Raw genomic sequence first — 18,113 nt, 5'->3', positions numbered from 1 at the left:
CCCCCTTTTTTTTTTCCCTTAAGGAGTCAGATAAGCTTCTACGTGTCACAACAGAACCTGCAACTTGCTTGTCAGGAAGTAAAAAGCAAATAGTGAGACCAACTCTCTCAAAGCCCCGCAGCGTTCAGGTTTGCTGCTGACCGCAAGGCACTGCGCTGATCCTCTGCCCATCCTGAGGAAGCAGAGCCCTGGGCTCCATCAGCAGATGATCTGTCCACCCACACAGCACATACACCCTGTCAAAAGACAAAGCAGCCTTGATCTAGAGATGAGAGATTAGCTTGGCTGCAATACTGTTTAGTGAGTTCAGAAAGATAAATATCAAAAATCTCAGAAAAGCTCCAGAAAGAAGAGGTTCTGTCACACCAATGATTCCAGTGCACTTGGTAGATCCCCCATCAGCCAAGGGGACAGAGATGAAAGCCTTTTGGAGAATTAGGCAAATTAAAACAATAATAGAATTATCAGCATTTTTCTCCCTAGAACATTCATGTAATCTCAAATAATCCAAAATAAAACATTGTGATAGAAGATAAAGTCTTCCGGGGCACCAACCCTCCTTTCATAAAGATCCAACAGCAGGAAAGGAAGCAATGAAAATTTTTACGAGCATCATCAGGGTAAAGATTTCAGTGTTGCAGCCCCACTCCCTACAGACCATCTATCATCTGCCCTTGCACATCGGACAACACAAACACGTTTGTTGCCAACCACTGGGATGCTTAAAAGCTCCCAGTATTCCCTGCAGAGACCTTCACGTCTCGCCACTGACGGGTCCTTTGGGTATACATTGACCTGTGGTTCCTTTGTGATGGCTAAAGGTTACAGAAAGGAAAAGCTCATGAAGAAGGACAATGAATTTTATTCCATCTGCTGACACAGGTCAGAAAAAAAAGCAGAGGAGCTCTGGGATGAACACACCATTCCTCAGCCTTCAGGCTCCCAATGCTCCTGGAGCTTCTCACAGTATTTCAGCCCACGGTCAGTCTTAAACGCCTGCTTCAAGTCCGCGATGCCCTGAAGGTCTCAGCAGGGGCACAGGCACTTTCTGACCCAAATGTCTGTACACACTGCACCAGTTTTGGAAGCTTCCACTCAGATCTTGCCCTGAAGTGCCCACCACGGCTCCAGGAACGTCTCTGCATTTCCCAAAGTGGATCGTCCGTGGGTATCCTGGCACAGCAGATCCTGACTCCATCAAGGGCTCCAATCCAGAGACCAACGCTGCCAATGACCCCAGCCAAGGGAGTAAAACCAAAAGAATTACTTTCCCACCAAATCCCCTTTTCCCAAGATATAATACAGCATTTGGAGATGCCAAGAGCCTTGATACTGGCTGCCCTGGAGCAGACCAGGGCTGCTCCACCCCAGGGCTCCTCCAGCCGCGCTCCCTCGCCGAGCCATTCCCCTGCCTCGCTGGGAATAAGCCGAAACAACTGCTCGGGCTGTTGGCTTCCCCCAGCGTGAGATAGAGTGTGCTTGGACGAGATGGGCTCATCTGCCAGCATTTAACAGTGAAGCTGTCACTGTCTCTCAGAGCACTTGGATAAGCTGCTTGGAAGAGAGAGGGGGAAAAAAAATAAAATTTTACAGCAAAAGGAGCCCTGCAGAGAGGGCTGCTTCCCATCTTCCCAAATGATGGATCATTGCCTTCTCTTTACCAGCCCACAACCTCATCATAATTTATCCTTCTCAGCAAGGCAGTGAGATGCTTTAACTCCACAACCTTAAGCAGCAGCATCCCAGTTTGCAGCTGCATCCTTCCCGTGCCGAGGGCACCGATGGAGATGACCGCTGCCAGCCCCCAGCAGATCCTCCGCACGAAGCATTGCTCTGTACAGCTGCAGATGGGTACGGTGATGCTGAAGAAAACAAGGCTTCCAGAAGAAACAGCTTCCACATAAAACAGGTTGTTGTCTGAGACACCCAGCTCCTCCAGAGAGGAGATCTGGACCTTAAAAGGACAAGGCACAGCAGGCTCTGACCAAAATATAATATTAAGCTTAAGGAAAAAGGAGCAGGGGTGGAAGCTGTAGAACAATCCAGCAGGAACGCTCCCCGGGATTTCAGCTGTGCTGGAACATGACAGAGCTCTGTGCCAGGAGAGATGCTTTTCACTTCATTTCTCATCCCGTATGAAATAAACACCGAGAGCGTGGCAGCAACCGAGGCACGAGCGAGACCATGCCTGCAGCCATCCCACAGCCCCTCTGCCCACTGTACAGCATGGCTGGGGGGGAAAGGGGGGTGGCAGAGCCCCAGGAGGGGACCTCTCACGTTGGCTGGGACTGTCACCGGCTGTCTGGGACCATCACAGTCACCTCAGGCTCCATCAGAGCAGGCAGCGCTGCACTAGCGATGGGCTGGTGCTGGGAAACTGCCGGGATGAGCAGACACCCAGGGCTGGCTGGGACGGTCCCAGGCAGGAGCAAAACAGCAAAGCTGGGATTTTGTTCCCTTTCCCTGGCACGGAGAGGGGAGGAAGGCAGCAGCGGTATTAACTGGGATTAACACAGTTGTTTTTCCATTGCTTCTTCCTAACAAGGAGACCTGGGGGTGCAGCAGATGCGCTGGGAAGCTGCTGGTGCTTGCTCTCGGTGGAGGACGTGAAGGTACAACTGGAGCCTGTAATTAACGGCCGTTTTCCTGCCAGCACAGGAGGGGCTGCAATATCTACACCCAGTACTTCCCCGGCTGATCCTATCTCACACTTCGCAGACATGCCTCAGTGCCAATGAGAAAAATAAAATTGGTGGAAACTCTTGATGCTCAGAAGTAACCCGCGATCGTGCTTTTCCCAAGCAGCAACATCCTTCTAGCCAAAGAATAAGCTTCTCCGTCATGTTACAGACACAGAAACCAGCCTGACGTGCTGCCTCTCGCAGCATCATAATGAGATTTGCAGCAGTTGGTATTTTCTCATAAAATTTAAGTTCCTGGATTCACATGATGGGAGTACGAGGCTCTTGGAAGGAAGCAGAAAGAAGAGCCTGGCCCTAATGACTGTAAAGCGAAGCCTGAAAGTCTGAACATAAAAGCCCCAATGGACTGAAGGTTGAAAGGCAAATAAAAAGCAGCTGAAATGTGGAGTTTGGGAATCTTATTAGTTAACGCTCGGAGCTGGCTCCTGCCTGTGCTAATGACAGGGGCAGGAAGCTGGGACAGACCTGAGGAGCAAGCCAAGAGCTCCTGATCTTGGTCCCCGTGTTGCTGAGGACCATCCCACGTCCTCATGCAAATGCCATTTACTTGAACAAGGCAACAGTGCTCCACCAGCGATCTTACCCAACCGCTCCGGGCATTGCATCTCATAAACCAGCTCAGGAAAACAGCTGCCCTGCAGAAGCCATTTCCAAATCCAACTTTCACATGATGCTCAAATCAGCCACAACATTTGGTAACCCCCCAAAAGCATCCAAAAACCCCTGATCTGAAACCCGCCATCCGGGTGTCCCCCCTCACAGGGCACAGGGACCCTCCTGCACCAAACAACGTGCGGTAAAACCACAGAACACGGGATCTGCAAACCCACCCCAGCTGCTCTCACAGATGGGTCCTTTAGAGGCTTTTCAAGCTTCTGGACCTCGGCAAGGGGACTTGCGGGGACATGCCATGGGTGCCAGCCTCCTTACCGTTCTCGCCAGCCTCCAACATGCCCTGCAAGTATCGGAAGGACCCAGACTGCTTAGGCTCCGAAATGGGCTTTTCATAATCCTGCAGCATCTTGTAGACATCTGACTCCACATCAATCCCATTCCTGTTCCGTGGGAGAGACTTCAAGGGGTCAAGGCTGTTTTAAAGAAAAGCAAGAAAGGCTCAAGTCAAATAGAAACGGCGATTCTCAGCTCATCAGGGAGGTACGGAAACCTCCTGTTCCCACAGAGTCAATGAAACACCTTTCTGTTCCCGGGGGTTTCTCTGCCTGACCCCATGGAACCAGGGAAGTTAACTTTTTCCTGTTGGGCTCCGATTGAGCAACCCAGCTCGGGCTGGCCCCAGGAGAGCAGCCTTGTACCCCCCACCAACCCCACACCGACCCCCAGCATCCCATTCCTGAAGCTGCTCCTTGTCTGTGTGCAGCAGGACTGAGGTATGACAAACAACAAATAGTAATTTAAACCGTTATTCCACTTCATTCGATACATCAAAAGACGAAAAGCAGAGTTTGGAATAAAAAAATATTTCAGGTACACGTTAAAGCATCCTGCAGCGAGGAGACAAATCCAAGTGCTGTACTCTGCTGGGGCCCCACAGCTTGGTGCAAGGGGGCTCCTTCGCTTTTTGAAGGAGAAGGTCATCGAGGTCATTATAAACCCAACAAAAATAGTAAGAGCCCTGAACCCCCCATCAGATAGTTTAACACACTTTAGCCATCATCTCACTCATTTTCTCCACCAGCATTATATCCCTGCCCAAGAAAGAAACAAATAAAATCAATTCCCTTTCAAACAAAGAACAAAGACCCAAACAAAATTCACTTTCCAAGAAAAGTCAAATCTCTATTTTCTGGGAGCAACTCGCCAGCTTTTCCCGCAGCTCTGACCTCTCGAGACGAGGGGCTGAAGCGTGGCCGTGGGGCTCAGGGCTATGGGGCAGCCCAGGACCCATCCCCATGGCTCCCGGACCAGCCCAAACCCTCCCTGTGTGCCCCGAGTACCCATCTGCCCTGCCACAACCCTCTCGTTCGCCAGTTCACCCATTTTCAGGGAAGAAGGGCAGGTTTTGTCCAGTCCAGCCCGATCCAGCACAAATTCACAGTGATCACACACCCAAGCTCATCTCCCAGCTTCTGGCTCACACACAGATAACATCAGATTTTGTTCTCTCTATTTTTTAGCGCAGTTCTCTCCTTTCCAACTTCATTAACTCTCCTGGAGGAGCTCCGGGAATAAGCTGGCTCGCAGCATCACTGAAATATGAATTTGTGCAGGCACAGAGTTCCGAGCTGAAAAGAAACTCTTTGCTCTTTGTATTCAATGCAGACATTAGTTTCTTGCAGAATATTTTGCCAGTCTGGAGGAGCATAAATCAGCAGCCACATAAGCCGTGCAAAAGCATCGCAGCCCACAACCTGGCCTGTCTCAAAGCCCGAGTTATCCACCCAAACCACTCTTGGCTACATAACAGCTTTATCTTCCCTACGAGCATTATTTATTTCCCAGCCTCCCCGACAGCTGCACTGAGCAGATCTTACATCTAGAAACCTCCCCGTTTACTGGGGTTTGATTTTCTCTGTGGATACCTCCAGCTCCCAGGCCAAGTGCTTGCTCCTGCATCTGTGCAAGGGTGACCCCCGCTCCTGGGAGGGCAAAACCCCTCCAGCCTGCCTTGAACTTTGAAAAACCGAGATACCAACGTCTGTGACACTCCCTGGCATTAACCCCAGGCTGGGGACTGGATCTGATGCAACTAATCTACTCACCCCCAACTGCAATGGAAGGATCTTATGGGGGTCTGGAACACCAGCAGCCTCACCCACCTCTGAAATAGATGGTTGAACATTGCTCCAGCTTCATGAGCTTAAATTCAGTGCTGCAGCTGCCACATGCACACACGTGGCTGTTTTGTTCAGAACTTGGCACAGAATCACAGAAGGGTTGGGGTTGGAAGGGACCTTAAAGCCCATCCAGTGCCACCCCCTGCCATGGGCAGGGACACCTCCCACCAGCCCAGGTTGCCCAAAGCCTCATCCAGCCTGGCCTTGAACCCCTCCAGGGATGGGGCATCCACAGCTTCTCTGGGCAACCTGGGCCCCTGCCTCACCCCCTGCACAGGAAAACATTTCTTCCTAATATCTAAATCTCCCCTCTTTCAGCTTAAAACCATCACCCCTTGTCCTATCCCTGCATCCCTGATCAAGAGCCCCCCCATCTCTGCTGTAGGAATCTCCAAACCCCCTTTCTTTTTTTTTTTTTTTCTTTTCTTTTTCCTTTGTTTTTGCTCCCACCTACACTTGACTAAGGGAGCAGGAGCTGAACCCAGCATCCCTGAAGCTCTGGGAGCACCACAGCCCCACACACCCCCCTGAAACCAAGCGTGCACGAATGGCAGTGGGATCCAAGGTGGGAGCAGGGCTCTGGTCGTACCTGTGTGCAGGAGCGATGTGCAGCCCGCTCAGCTGCCCCGGCAGAGCCGCCTCGTTGGCGTAGAGCCGGGGCGGGTGGTGATGCTGCACGTTCAGCATCTGCTGCTTGTCCATGGGGCTGCCCCCAGCCCCAGGGGGCATCGACCTCCTGCTCTGGGCAGGCCCATTGTCCTGGAAAAGAAAAAGCAGAAAAAAAAAATCCCATCTGTGAGATTTATAGTTCTTAGGATGATATACACGGAGAAACTGCATTGGGACGTGCAGTTTGCAGCAATAATATTTTATATGGGATATGGAAACCAGAGATACGCAGCAGTAGGAAAAGAAAAACTCAGCCTCAACCTGCAGTTAAATCTCGCTGAATCTATGCAGCTTTCCTTGGTCTCCAACCGAACGAACTTGCCTGTTCCTCCGCTGCCAAGTATTCTGCATTTATTCTCCTGTAAAAGCATATTTGTTATTTCCGCAAAAGAAAGGCTGCGAGTCTGCTTCTCATTTCGCGTTACATCACTCCGAGAGCACTTATCGCTCTCCCGACTCCAGGGCAATCGCTCCTGATTTACATTAGCGAAACGCGATAAAACCCCAGCTCCGCAGCTACGCCGACAGGTTGGGCAAGACCCGGAGCCAAGGGGCCAGCCCTGGTGTTTCCATTGACTTGCAGATACCCTCATCCACAAGGATCCTTGTTCATTTTGGGAGGTTTTCTCCCAAAATAAAAGCAGTCATTAACAGTGGGAGAAATGCATTGGTTGAGGGCTTAGCTTGGCATTCAGATTTTCATTGTTTTTTTTAATTCCCAAGGCAAACTAAGGAAGTCTTTTTGCCGTATAACCTCAAGTCAGGAACTCAGATGCCATTAAAACACAGGTTTTCCATGTTATTTCAGCTACATAAATCATTACCTACGTGGTTTTTTCCAAAGCTTTGTTAGTCAGCCTCGTGCACACCCATAAATCCAACAGTACCTACCACTAATCTCACCACCAGCCGCCTGAGCCAGGCTTTACCCGTAGCACTCAGCCTGGGGAGCCACCAGCAGCACCGTCCCCAGAGAGGGGCTAATTCCAGCTCTCAGGAAAAGCAGCAGAAAGCCAGACCCAGCCTAAGGACATGCTCCGGCTGCTGCTATTTCCAACCACGCAAGTCAAAACCATGCCCGTATCGATGGAAGAAATAGATCCTTGTACCAGAGGCTGTGACCTGTTTAATCAGAGAACGGTTTGGGTGGGAAGGGACCTTAAAAGATCATCTAGTTCCAACCATCTGGTTTAATCTGTTCCAGGGCAGATCCCCAGCAATGCTGCCTTGCACCAGCTTTTCAGTAGACTGAAGCTGATGCAAAACGGAGCAGAAAAAGAAAACACCAGCCTGTGAACAAATAACAAAGTGCATATCGCAGGGCTCTAATACAAAGCTGACTTTTGACTGAAATAATCCAATAAATTACTAATTGGAAACAAATGCCTATCACTGGTGCATAGCAGAAAACACTGGTGCTCCCTAGCCTTATAAAAACGAAACAGCTAAAAGAAATAAAAACCAGATCCTGCTGGAAAAATAGCTGGGAAGTCCAATCCTTCAGTTCTTCCTAAGGCAAAACTCCCATTGATAAAAACTGGGCTTAATTAACAACTGCAAGGTGGTGCTGCTGATTTTTTTTTTTTTTTCCTGCTACCAGCTGAAAACTTGCGGACTCCAGCAGGCTCCCAGCACTTCCACCACCTCGACAGCCTTGGCAACTGCCCCGAGCCCTCTCGGCGCTGCTCCTTCCACCCTGTGCATGCACACACACATGGGGAAAGCTGCTTCCAATGTCATAACTTCAAATTAGCTGTTAAAAAAGGGAACAGGCAACAACAAAGGCTGCACGGAACAAAGTGGCTGCAGAACATAACCTGCTAAACCTGAAGCTCAGCAGAGAAGGGACTGGAAGTGAAAAAAAAAAAAAAAAAAAAAAAAAAAAAAAAAAAAAAAAAAAAAACCACAAACCCAAAACCTGAAAAACAACCAGGCTATGGCTTTCCAGATTTACATGATTATTTCAAGGGAAATAAAGAAAACACTTTCAACCGTGACACAGAGAGGAAAAGAAGGATCATAAACATTTCAGGGAAAAAAGCAATGGCCCATGCTGCCTGGCAGGCCATGGCCAGCTAGCGTGATGCTTTTAAAAAGCCGTTATTGTTAATTACCCGTGCATCGGGGGCCAGATGCGGACTCGGTCCCAAGGCCGGAGCCTCAGCCTGCAGAGGACGGGGCAGGGTCCCCAGGGTCACCCCAGATCTGCACAGGGCAGCAGAAGGCTTGGTGGCTGTGTCTGGAATGCAACCCTCCTCCATCAAAGGGCCCGGAGAGCATCATCTCCAGGGACTTCTTTAATGGGAGGTGGCTTGTGAGGCGTTGGCCATTTGTTCTCGTTAAGCTCGGCAATTTGTACATCAGGAGCAAACGTTGCTATAAAGTTGAAACTTATTGCTTGGGCACTCTCCAACTGGCACGAAAGCCCCAGGATGGAAATGGGACATTTCAGAGCCTCCCCTGCACTGCCGACCTGCTCGGCATCCCTCGTCACCAGGGTCCCCATCCTCGCGGGAGGAGGATGCTCATGGTGGTGGCAGCTCACGGTGACATCTGCTGAGCCTTGTCATACAGCCACAGGTGACCTCACTGTGGCCGTGGGGACTGATGGGCTCCTCCGGATGGACCCCATAGCATTCCTGGTACCCCAGCACCTACCAGACCAACGCCATGGGGATGAGCCATGGATGTCCCTCAGCTTTTTCTACCAAGTTCTTTGCAGGTTTTGGTGGCTTTGTGTTGGGGACAGCTGATGGCTTTGTGGGAGACACACAAAGTATCTGCCCCTCAGAGAGCACACCAGCTCTTGTCCTCCTTGTTGTTCTCAGTTTCTCTGCAACACAACTTTCCTGTTGCACAAAAAGCCATTCCCAGGACTGAGCCCCGTCTCCTTTTTCTCCTCTCAAAAGCTCTTTCAGTGTTTTCCCACGAGACCTCTGCAAGGCTTCGCATTGTGCAAAACAGTCATGCGTTCCTTCTCAGAAACCTAGAACCAGATGGATTTCTTTCCAGTTCTCAAAGTCAAGATCAGAAAAAAATCCCCCCCCCCCCCCCCTTCGGGACCTAATTTGTTTTTCTCTGCTGGCTTTTCTTCCTGCTTTTTACAGCCTCTCTTAAATTAGGAGGGTTTGCAAACCCTTCCCAAGAGCTGGCCTGCAGAGTTTCACCAAGGAGAATTCTTTTATCCTACAAAACAGAAACTCCCAATCTGTTTTCTCATACTAGGACCATCAATTCTGAAGCACAACCAACCTCCTGCCGCGCAGCCCTTGGAGCTCCTCAAGCCCAGGGGGCCCTGCCCCTGGCAAACCCAACTCCTGGAGACACCCCACACCTGATGGACACGATGCAGGGCTAGAAAGGGGCTGTTTGAAGGCCTGATTCCTGGAAGAAGGTGGGATTTCGGGGTGGTTTTTGGGCAGTTGTGATACAGGAAGGCAGCAGGATGTGCAGCCAGTGCCCAGCACCAAACTTCATTGGTTCCCACCTTGCTGGAGACCCCTAGCCTGTCCCTTCCCACTGCAGGAGGGAATGAGCAGAGGGAAAAGGGATTATTTGGAGGAGAATACACCACCGCAAATGAAAAAACCAACCTGGAGCAAGCACCTGCCTTGGGCACCCCTTGCGCAGCCCCATCTCACCACCTCCTCCTCGAGATGTGTTTATCAGCACTGCACGAAGGCAGCCCGTGCCTTATCAAGCACCAATATTTAGATCCCCAGGAGCTATTTCCAGTAGAAGGAAAACACAAGGCGGCACACAGGAGTGTTTCTCTTGGCAGGAGGCGCGGGCGGTCGGATGCACACCCCCGCGGCAGGAGCAGCGCCTGGCCCCGAGCTGCCGTAGGGGTGGAACGTGCCCGTCAGGCACTTGGGGGTGGCTGCTGGGCCCCAGCTTTTGCATCTCTTCCCACCGACCCTTGGACACCAACAGCCAGATGCCGTGGGCTTTGCTGGGTGGCATCTCCCCGGATGCCCAGTCTCAAGCACGTTCTTGGGTGCCACAGTCTATTAATAGAGGAGAAAAGAGAACTCAAACTGGTTTTTGGACGCCTGGCTTTTGTCCCCACCACACAATCCAGCATCAAGGGGATGAAAGGAACAATTTTCCTCTTATATTGAAGGGAACAGATGCTGAAGGACAGATTGCTTGGATTTAATCCTGGGAACTTCTCAGAGAGCCAGAAATAGGGAGAGCTTTTTTCCCTTCCTTCTTCTACAAGCACTTATTCAATTTCTAGCAGGTCCCTCTGTTCCGTGCCTGCTTATTAGCAAATCTCCTTCCCCCGTATCCGCTGAAGGTACCGTTCAGCTCCAGCACGATGGATGGACGCTGCCAGCAGAGCAACGAGCGCAATCAGCACAGGAACGAAGCTCAAATGCTTTTCGCAGGACGTATCGTTTCCGATTTCAGGAAATGTATAGGGGAGAATTAAAAAAAAAAAAGGGCAAGTTAAAGATTTCAACAGAAATACAAGCACAGCCTGTGGCTTCACTGCGCAGAGCTGACGCATGCTCTAGGGAATGAATGCGAAGATAAGATTTTGCCTTCTCATTACAGCTGTGCCCCTGACTCTGCTGGAGGAGCTGAATTGAGGCACTTTCATCCCATGAGATTTTTAGTGAAGCCTGTAATAGAAAACTCAAAAATTAAAAAATTCTATCCCACTAATCACTGCTGAAGTAAGTGTTCCCATAAGTAGGAAAACACGCACCCAGGAATTTTTGAAAGGTTTGAAAGCCAGTCTCAGCCCCTGGCTCTTTGGGAGAGAGTTTATCGTATTTTGAAACCACCTTTCGTAGAGTCAACAAAAAGCATCAGTCTCTTCAGATCTTTAAAATACATCAAGGTAAGCAAGCCATTTCAGCTGCCTGCTTAACAGGAATACACTTTATTGGAGACAAAAGTCCCAGGAATGGAAATCTTATTATTACCCGACAGAGGAGCTGCGTGGGACGGACGTCGCTGTTTTCATCTGAATGCAAATACAGATATACACCGTGGCCGGCGTCCGCAGGAGCGGGATCGATTCTCCAGCTCACTGCCTCGAAGGAAGACCCACAGTGAACCCTTATGTCAAAAGCTGCCCCCAAAGCTGGGGGAAAAGGATAAATTTTAAAAGCTACACACATGTTAACACATATTTCCCTACGGGCACAGTTCAGATGTCCTGTCGAGACGCCGGTTTTACAGACTCAGCAGACTTCAACCTACTTTTAAAGAGCTCCAGTAAGTATGATCCCACTATTTAGCCTAGCTCAGAAGATTAGCAGATAAGGAAAAAGGTCGGGTGGAGTTTGCTGAAGCACAGGGTCACTTTACAAGATGGATATTTCAAATCTTCTGCCAAGTTCCTCTTTCAGCGTATACGATGGTCTGAAGAAAAACTTTATCCATCGCATCCTTCTTACCACACTGCTTTCACAGCCCTCAGCTCAACACCAAATTTGTTTTTCAGATCTCTCTAAGTAAAAGACCAAACCCTTAAAATCAGATGGTCTTTCAGTTAAAAGGCCACAGCCAACGTTCACGTGGGACCTGACTCAACCCGGAGCCTGGCCGAGCCCCAGCCCCTCTGTGTCCCCGGGCTGGTCTGGACCCTGAGGGGGCACAGCTGGTCTTGGGAGGGCGGATGAGGGCTCAGAACAAGACCCACAGCCTCACACCGGGTCTTGCATGCACTGTCAGGACACAACTCCAGGAGCTGGGGCTCGACCGAAAGCCCCCGATGCTCTTGTGCCAGGCACTGCAGAGTGCGAGAGCATCGGATCGGGAGCGACAGCACCAGAGGGGTAAAAGCTGAACATCTCCTACCGGCTTTAAATGATGTGTCACTTTTGCCAGGGTTATAGCAACCTCGACAAGTCTCATCTGAAATGTGTTTGCATGGACAGGGAAGTTTCCAAGCCATGTGTAAATGATGGCTGGGAATTTTCTTAACTTCCAGGAGGAAGACACCCATCCATTTCTGAAGAGGTGCTCTGGTGAGAAGAAGCTCCGGGATACGAAATGAGAGGTTATTAAAATAAACTGGTTTTAGGGTGAGCTAGGAAAATATTCCAGCTCTGTATTCACACATACACACACGTGTTCTGCACCACATATCGTACAGCACAGGGACAGCACACACCTAACCCAGGGACAATCTCTCACAAGTAAGCTACACAGACCCTTTGTAAGGAGCAACACTTTTCCACCTCTGATGGCCACTGGCTCCCAGCACCTCAGCAAACAGCTTCACCCCAGGGAGAAGCCACAGCCCTTGTGGGAATTAAAGAGCTCAAGAGGGACTTGAGCTGCAATGCCACGACTTCATCCCTTAAGCCACCTGGCTCCCCAGCGGACTCCTAAAAATCCACAGCAATGGAAAAATGTTACCCAAGACCGGCAAAGACTGATTAAAATGTGTTTCCATTTATCCTGCCTGCTCCAGCGCAGAGGGCATGTTTTTAATATCGAGGATGCAGGGGGGTGTTTAACAAGCAGACAGAGGAGGGCTTTGTACAGATGTATTGGGTTTATTAATGCTTTCATTAAAAAGCAAGATAGCTGGGGATCACAGGCTTGGCTGAACGGGAGGGCACAGGATATACTGGCGGAGTTTCCAAAGCACCTCCGGGCAAAGCTCTGCAGACACAGCCCTTCTGCACAGGAGCGTAAGAACATCTGGATGCAGGAGTAACCCTGCACTGCAGTAACCCATAAACTCTAAGGCTCAGGCTGGGTGTGAGGATCTCCAGCTCTCACAGTCCTACAACCACCTCAGTTTCACGTGTGAGCAGAGCTAACATTCATGATAATTAATTTTAGAAGAAGTTAGACTCAGTGAATAAGCCTAAGAATAATTTCTATGTATCCTATAAGTAGTGTTTAACTTTCATCCAGACCTAATGACCTAACAGGTAATTTTCTTAATGATTAGGAAAACCTAATAACCATTAACAGAAAATAATCATCAGTGAAACCTCAAGGTGGTTCTGCAATGCAATAATCCTGGGTAACAAAGGCAGAAGAGCCTCGACATTCCCTTTGCTCTCCAGCAGCAGCAGTGCCCTCCTGCCAGATGACTGTCCAGCCATACTCAGCTCAACGACAGTCTAAACCCTAGAAAGGATTTTCTTGCTGCTTCCAAACATCCAGGGTCCCATTTCCAGCCCAGGAGCAGACAGCTACAGCACAGGACAGCAGTGCCCAGCACCAGCATCACACGGATGCTCCGAGCAGAGGCTGTCCCTGCTGTGCACGTTGGATCAACCTGCCCACGGACAGAAAATCACAACCACTACAGAGGAAAACAAAACAAACCCCAAACCCATCACAACAAGTATCCACCCCAGCCTCCTGCCTGCTCCCCCTCCCCTTATGGAGGATGCATTCTCAGGTGTTATCATATCCCACTTTCTGATTTTTCTTTCCATAACCACTACCAGCAGCTAATCAAGAGAAAAAAGCACCACTGGCAGCAAGCTAAACTTCAGACTACACGAATATTACATGCTTGAAGATGCTTCATCAGCATGGCTTATCCGAACATCTCTTTCTGTAACAGCCAGGGCAGGGTACAAAAGAAAACACAACAAAAGCAAGAGGATAGTAATTCTGGTTTTCATTTGGAACACCCCAACCTTTTGCTTTTACTCAATAATAAAGATGATAAACTCAGCTTGAGTCAAAAATGCATCTCTGGCTTTTCTGCAAACAAGCAAGCCCTGGCAGTGCCCAGGGGGACACCCCAGCCCTCTGCAGCAGTGCTGTACCCTTCCAGGGGACGGGCTCTCCGCACGCCCTGGCTGCCATTTCCCAACCCCTCCTGCTAGAGAGAGTTTCGGGAGCCACTCCCTGCCCTCACCCCATCCCCTTCACCACCCCCTGGGCCACACAGTGCCGCTCGGCCGGCTGCAAGGAGCCTGGGGGACCACAGCGAGCATCCTTCGTCCTGTGCCCAGCATCCCTCCTGCACCCCACATCCCCCGAACTACACACACGCTTCCCAACAAACGCTGGGAATTGCTGAGTACACAAACAGGCTGTTTGCTTACCTCTGCTAACAAAGTCATCACTGAAACTGATGCTATCAGATAAAATTACATAGTATATGTAAGTTCACTCTTTATCAACAACATTTTCTGTTTTGTCCCAAACCAACCCACACTGGCACCATTTCAGCACAGCTCCTATTTATCTTTGATGAGAACAAACTGTTCAAGTTACCCCGACAAAGGAAAACACCACTTTAAAGTTCCCATTTCCATTTTTTCCCCTTTATCCTAAGATTGTTTTTTCCTCTTTCACACACCAGGATTATTTAAGGTCCCTTAATAAAGATGCTGGTTTATGTAAGAGACACACAAAGGATTTCACATAAAAGCTGTCAGCTACAACTGCTCAACACATTCCAGCAGTAGTGAGAAAATCCCTTTGCTTTCAAACAATTCAATATTACAATCACAGGAAAAAATAAACACCAGTGCACACCAACGTGTGTGCAGCCTCTTCACTCAGTAAATTGGCTCAGCAGATTTTGGAGGTGTTTAAACCCCTGACATTTGAGGGTGAAACGCTGCCCGAGCATCGCGGCTCAAGGCTGACGCCGCTGACAGCATCTGTCAGGATTCAGCATGTTTCTGCCATTAAATCAGTCCTCAGACAACACGCTGGGAGTTCCCACGCGAGGGGAACCCGCTCTGTGCCAGGGCATTAGCTCATCCTTTGTTTTCCCGAAATACAAGGCAGACATTTTCCCCATCCTTCTGCCCCGAGAGCACCAGTCGATGCCTGTGCCAGAGCTGGGCAGACAGGAGCTGCCGACCCCACCAAGAGCTCCTGTCTCAAGAGCATCGCGGCCCGTCCCATCAGGAGGAAGGAAGGTTGGTCATCTTGGGAAGGGAAATTCCACCTCTCCAGCGAGGAGACTTTCCGTTTCACAGAAATAAGCCTGCCCTATGCCATGCTTTTTCAACTGTCTTCATGGAAACTCCCTGCACAGCACCAGCCCTCTGAGAACTCAAGCAATACCCCTTTAATCAAATGAGGAGTTGTTCTTCCTTAACAAAAAGGGACCAACCCTTCTTTGATGCTCAGAGCTCACCCTCAGCTCGGGGGTTGGGGTGGAAAGCCCCCGCTCATGGGGCATAGAGCCAGAGAGGACCAAGGCAAGGGGACCAGGAGCACTGTCGTCCCCTCCACATCCCTGCAAGAAGGGTCTGGGTGCTGCTCTGCCAGCAGGGTGGCACTGGGATGCCATTCCCATGGGATGGGGCTGACCACTGCCTGCGGGAAGTGCCTCTCCCTCTCCGGCCAGCCAGAGGAAGCCCAGCCTTTCACCCCACAGACCTTATTTTATCCAAACATCCAGGATCGGGTGGACTTGCATCCTACTCCAGCTTCAGCCATGTGCTGCCAATTTACTTTCTGCGGCAATTATCCTCACACCCAGACACTCGATCTACTGTCAGTTTGTGCTCTGCCCCACAGCCCGAAACCCACGTTTCCAGCCCCTTCGGGCCAGAAAGCTGCCAGTTCTGGCAGGATGGAAACAGTCAAGAAAACAAACATCCTCTCCTGTTGTTAGCACCACATGGCTGGATTTTGACTGGTGAGCTCACACTGCAAGAAGCCAGTGGGATCTCCAGAAACCGATGGGTCGGTGTTCTCCCCACTGCTGGGGAGGGACAGCTGGGGCCAGTGCCCATGGTGACACCAACACCAGGCAAACAGCCGGCAGCAAAGCAAGACCAGAGATCCCAACACATCAGCAGTGATGTCATGTCCACATGATGGAAACTGATTTCAGATGAGGGTGCTGCTGGTGGCCCCACCACATCCCCACGGGTCCCACCATCACCAGGTCTGACAGAGACACAGCGCTGCGTTGTTTAGAATGCAAGTTTAAATGTCACCAAATTTACATCCTCCTCTATAGACACTTGTTTTTAAGGACAGACTTGTCTAGTGTAACTGACCAATAACCAAAATCTGCTTTTTTAAAGTATTATTTCATGGGTGATGCACCAGCATCCCATTCCGTGTCACCTCTGCTAATGGTGAGCAAGCAGCTCTTTCCACTTCCAGCTCCTTCAGCTGTGAGGGCAGCTATTCCCTGCAGCCATGGCATTAATCAAAGTGTTAATAAGGAGGATTGATTACATTCCTGGTCTCTGAGGAGGGCTTTTCCACAAGCTCAACTGACAAGCCACAACAGATTCAGAAGGAGAGGAGAACTCATCAGCTGGTCCGTGCCTTCCACGTTCTCCGGCACTGCAAGCCTCCCTGCCTTAAAGACAAAGATTGCACCTAAATAAACTCAATGTAATTACAGGATATGCACAGATTACAGCATTTTGCTTATGCTCTCACGTTTCAGGGCCTCTAGCAAGAATTGCTGTAGTCACAAGTCAAAAGACTTTCAAGACATCATTGCCCAGGATGATGGAAAAGTTTATCGGTAGAGTAAAACCCGGAGGAAAGAACGACATGTGCTCCACATTACTGGAAAGGCCACTTGGGGTAAAACTCTCAAAACCCTTTCAAGGACAACCCCAAACTTATTTTAGTGATTTGAGGGCAGAATTCCAGCAGAACTCTTTTTTTCCCTGTGTTTCAAAGCAGATTGCTTTTTTCCAGATGCGAGGAAGTGCACCTAAAGTTGCACGTTTTGTGCCAAGCTCTGACTTTGAGTCTTTTCGGGGGGGTTGAATGAACACAGCACAGGACAGCCCGGGGTCACCTGGCATCGCTCCGCTGGGGACTCCAGCCATGACTGGGATCTCCACTCCCGGGGGACGGGGTGCCCGCTGCAAGGCTCTGTGCTCCTGGGTGCCACCGGTCACCCTTAGCATCGTGCAAGCCAGGGGACACCTGGGCCAGGACAGCTATGGCACACGCCTGGGAGACCTGAAAAGCCATTAAGCCAGATGACGTGGGGATAAAACCATTGGAAAAGACAGTAAGAGCAGGACCTGCTGTCTGTACCCGTATGTTCTTGTTCACGTGCCACTCGGTGCCTTGCCACGAATCTGCTTTACCCACCGAGCACTGCCCAGATTTATACATTTTCAGCGTAGGTCTGGATTCAGGAAAGTCCATCTCTACCTTCTCATTATATTCTATGTAACTGTTTAATTTTTAAAAAGATCCATATGTAACATATTTTAATAGTCAGATTCAAATCCAATCTGCATTAAACCTCAGAAATGTTGTATCTGGCAGCGGGACCACTGCACATTTGTTCTTCATTTAGTATTATTCATAGGGGTTTGGGCACATCAAAGTCTATTAAGAAAAAATATCTGTCAAAAAAGATTGCTGTAATTGATTAATGAAGCAAACACGGCCAGAACTCAAAGCCCGAGCCCACAGATTACCCTGCTCTGACAGTCGGTGCAGGAGAGACGAGCAGACCTGCGAGTTGCTCATGTGCGGTATCTGCATGGGTTCACTGCTGTTCTGCGGGGCCAGGAGCTGCACACCTCTCCGCCTGCCATCCCTGGACAGGAATGCAAAATATTTGCAAATACCACATGGCTGCAACAGCCAAGAGATTCACTGTACAGGTTCTGCTCTTCGGGGGGTTTGGAGAATCTCAGCCCTGTCCTCCTCCTTTGGTGACATCTCTGCTGCCAGTGCTCGCTCCTCGCTGAAGGGATACGGGGCCAACCCCACTCCTCACCGCATCATCCCACCCGCTTCCACCCTTGCAGCTCTTGTATTCCTTCTGCACTGAGCCGAGGGAGGGCTGTGGGGGGACCTTGGGACCCTCGACAGGACATTCCAAGAGCCACCTCAAGAAGCCGAGAGCATCTGTGCGTGAGCACTCTGCAAGCACTGGAGAAAAAGCTCTCACGAAACATCCCATAGCACAAACCCCTCTGTGGAGGAGGAATCCATATGAACAATATTCAAACTCTCAGCATCAGTACTTTTGTCTCCTGAAGCTTGCAGGCTGCTC

General features: G+C 50.0%; 1 protein-coding gene across 1 annotated transcript in view; it reads right to left on the bottom strand.

The window, feature by feature from the left end:
• The window catches only part of PDLIM4 (PDZ and LIM domain 4), a 28,600-nt gene that overhangs the window by 1,280 nt on the left and 9,207 nt on the right, over window positions 1-18,113 (bottom strand). The window contains exons 3-4 of the mRNA XM_010076883.1: window positions 6,087-6,256; window positions 3,633-3,790 (exon numbers count right to left, since the gene is read on the bottom strand). Of these exons, the coding sequence (XP_010075185.1) occupies window positions 3,633-3,790; window positions 6,087-6,256 (328 nt within the window). The remainder of the gene's footprint in view (window positions 1-3,632; window positions 3,791-6,086; window positions 6,257-18,113) is intronic.

The sequence above is a fragment of the Pterocles gutturalis genome, unplaced genomic scaffold (assembly GCF_000699245.1).
Source record: "Pterocles gutturalis isolate BGI_N339 unplaced genomic scaffold, ASM69924v1 scaffold6053, whole genome shotgun sequence".
Taxonomy (NCBI): domain Eukaryota; kingdom Metazoa; phylum Chordata; class Aves; order Pterocliformes; family Pteroclidae; genus Pterocles; species Pterocles gutturalis.
This window is presented reverse-complemented; position numbering and strand designations above follow the sequence as displayed.